This window comes from Gavialis gangeticus, unplaced genomic scaffold, assembly GCF_001723915.1.
Source record: "Gavialis gangeticus isolate Ggan-Ray unplaced genomic scaffold, GavGan_comp1, whole genome shotgun sequence".
In the NCBI taxonomy this organism is placed as follows: Eukaryota; Metazoa; Chordata; order Crocodylia; family Gavialidae; genus Gavialis; species Gavialis gangeticus.
The window spans coordinates 280,640-282,431 of NW_017729003.1; the positions used below are offsets into that span (position 1 = coordinate 280,640).

At 39.2% G+C, this 1,792-nt stretch overlaps 1 protein-coding gene across 1 annotated transcript in view; it reads left to right on the forward strand.

Annotated features, from left to right (window-relative positions):
- The window catches only part of CCDC6 (coiled-coil domain containing 6), a gene marked incomplete at its 5' end in the record, with an annotated part of 111,608 nt that extends 110,601 nt beyond the window's left edge, over nucleotides 1-1,007 (forward strand). Inside the window, one exon of the mRNA XM_019507720.1 lies at nucleotides 705-1,007. Coding sequence (XP_019363265.1) covers nucleotides 705-920 — 216 coding nt within the window. The remainder of the gene's footprint in view (nucleotides 1-704) is intronic.
- Between the last annotated feature and the right edge of the window lie 785 nt (nucleotides 1,008-1,792).

Here is a 1,792-nt window from a genome sequence, read left to right on the forward strand (position 1 = left end):
AGTAACACTCCCCCTCCCCGCCTTCCCTGCCTGGCGATTGCCCCACCTGGGCAGCTTGTCCCAGCCCCAATCCTTCCCTCCCCCAACCCCAACAGACTTACCAGATGTCTGGTAGGGAGAAATTCTACAGTTTAGCCACTGTTTAGTTGTAGGAGCTCAAAAGGATGTAGTCCCATTTGTGACACTTTTATCATACAGAAGACCTTGTTAGATTTGTACTTTACCTCATTATCAAACATGAACATTTTAAAATCATTTGTAATCTTGCCATATGAATTTAGATATGCATGATTTGCTTTGAATTTGCACCCTGCCAAAATTCAGTGAGCTGCCCATTAGCACCTGCTGCTTAGCCAAGCATAGATGAATTGCTGCCTTAATTGAGCTTCCCCATTAATTTTTTTCCCCGTAGGCCATCAGTTAGTGATGCCCTGAAGGTGTATGCTACTTCTTCCTTTCTCACTAGTTGCCAGTGAATATTTTTGCCTTAAATGTGTGCTTCACTCATGTCTTGCAGAGTAACATCAAACTCAAAATTTGAGTGGATTTCACTGTATTGTGAGTCTGTTCAGTGTCTTTATCGGCTTCCTCAGTTAATTGTTATTTTGAATTTTGTCTTAACCAGTGCACTGAGTTGTGTTAAAGACCTGATCACTCAAAGTTTTTTAGAATTGTTAAACATTATTTCAATATTTGCTCTGCAGAGGCCATCACCACGAAGAAGCAACAGCCCTGACAAATTTAAGCGTCCCACTCCACCTCCTTCTCCAAACACGCAGACCCCGGTGCAGCCACCACCTCCTCCTCCTCCACCACCACCACCACCACCACCACCACCACCTGTGCAGCCTATGGCTCAATCAACAGCGTTGCAGTCGTCCACTTTTCAGCATTCAGTGCATCCCTCCTCTCAGCCTTAGTGCATGTGCTCAGCAATCTGTATTCAAATTTGGACTCATAACACAGAGCAGTTTACTAAAAGCCAAAGGCTTACTTGGCGTATTTGGATTTGACTTATTTGCACTGAGGTTATATAGGCTTCACTGTTAATTGTGTTGTAAACATTTGTATAAAATGCAGCCAATGTTTTGGGTCTACAACACTAACTTAACAGAAATTTCCATCAGTGTTTACTTGAACTACATGTATGTCCATTCTCTGGCTGGAATATTTGCTACTCTATTTGGTAATACAACAGTATGTTGTTTTGCTAGGCTCCAAAGCTTTGTTTTCCTGGCTTTTAGGTTTATAAAATTAAAGGGATACCTTTTTTTAATTTTTTTTCATAACAATTTGCATAAAATTACAGGCATGATAGACTTATTATAAACTCCTAAATATTATGGTATTTACCAAGCATATGGTAAATCAGCACTACATTTCAGTAATTTGAAGATACAGCTTTTAGTGCAAAAATGAGTCAGTCATCTTTAATTAGTGCCCAAGATGCATATTATTATTGTATCACCTAATAAATAAGCTTAATACAGGTTCAGTATTCAGCACACGTGATGCATCCATACTTTCTCCTCTTAAGAATAAACACCTCAAATGTATGGTACAGTTTGAAGTTAAATGTGGGGAAATTTGCTTGTCAGAATATATAGAATGTATGATTTATGGACCTTAAAATTTGATTGGTTTCATTTCACCATTTACATTAACTTGTAAGCTATCCATACTGTGTGTTCTATCATAAAGAACTTCTGCAAGTGTGGTCCTGCCAACAGGTTACTAGTGGCTGATTAAAGTGTGCTCTTTGATTTCTGCTGCAGAAGCCAATGTTGATTGT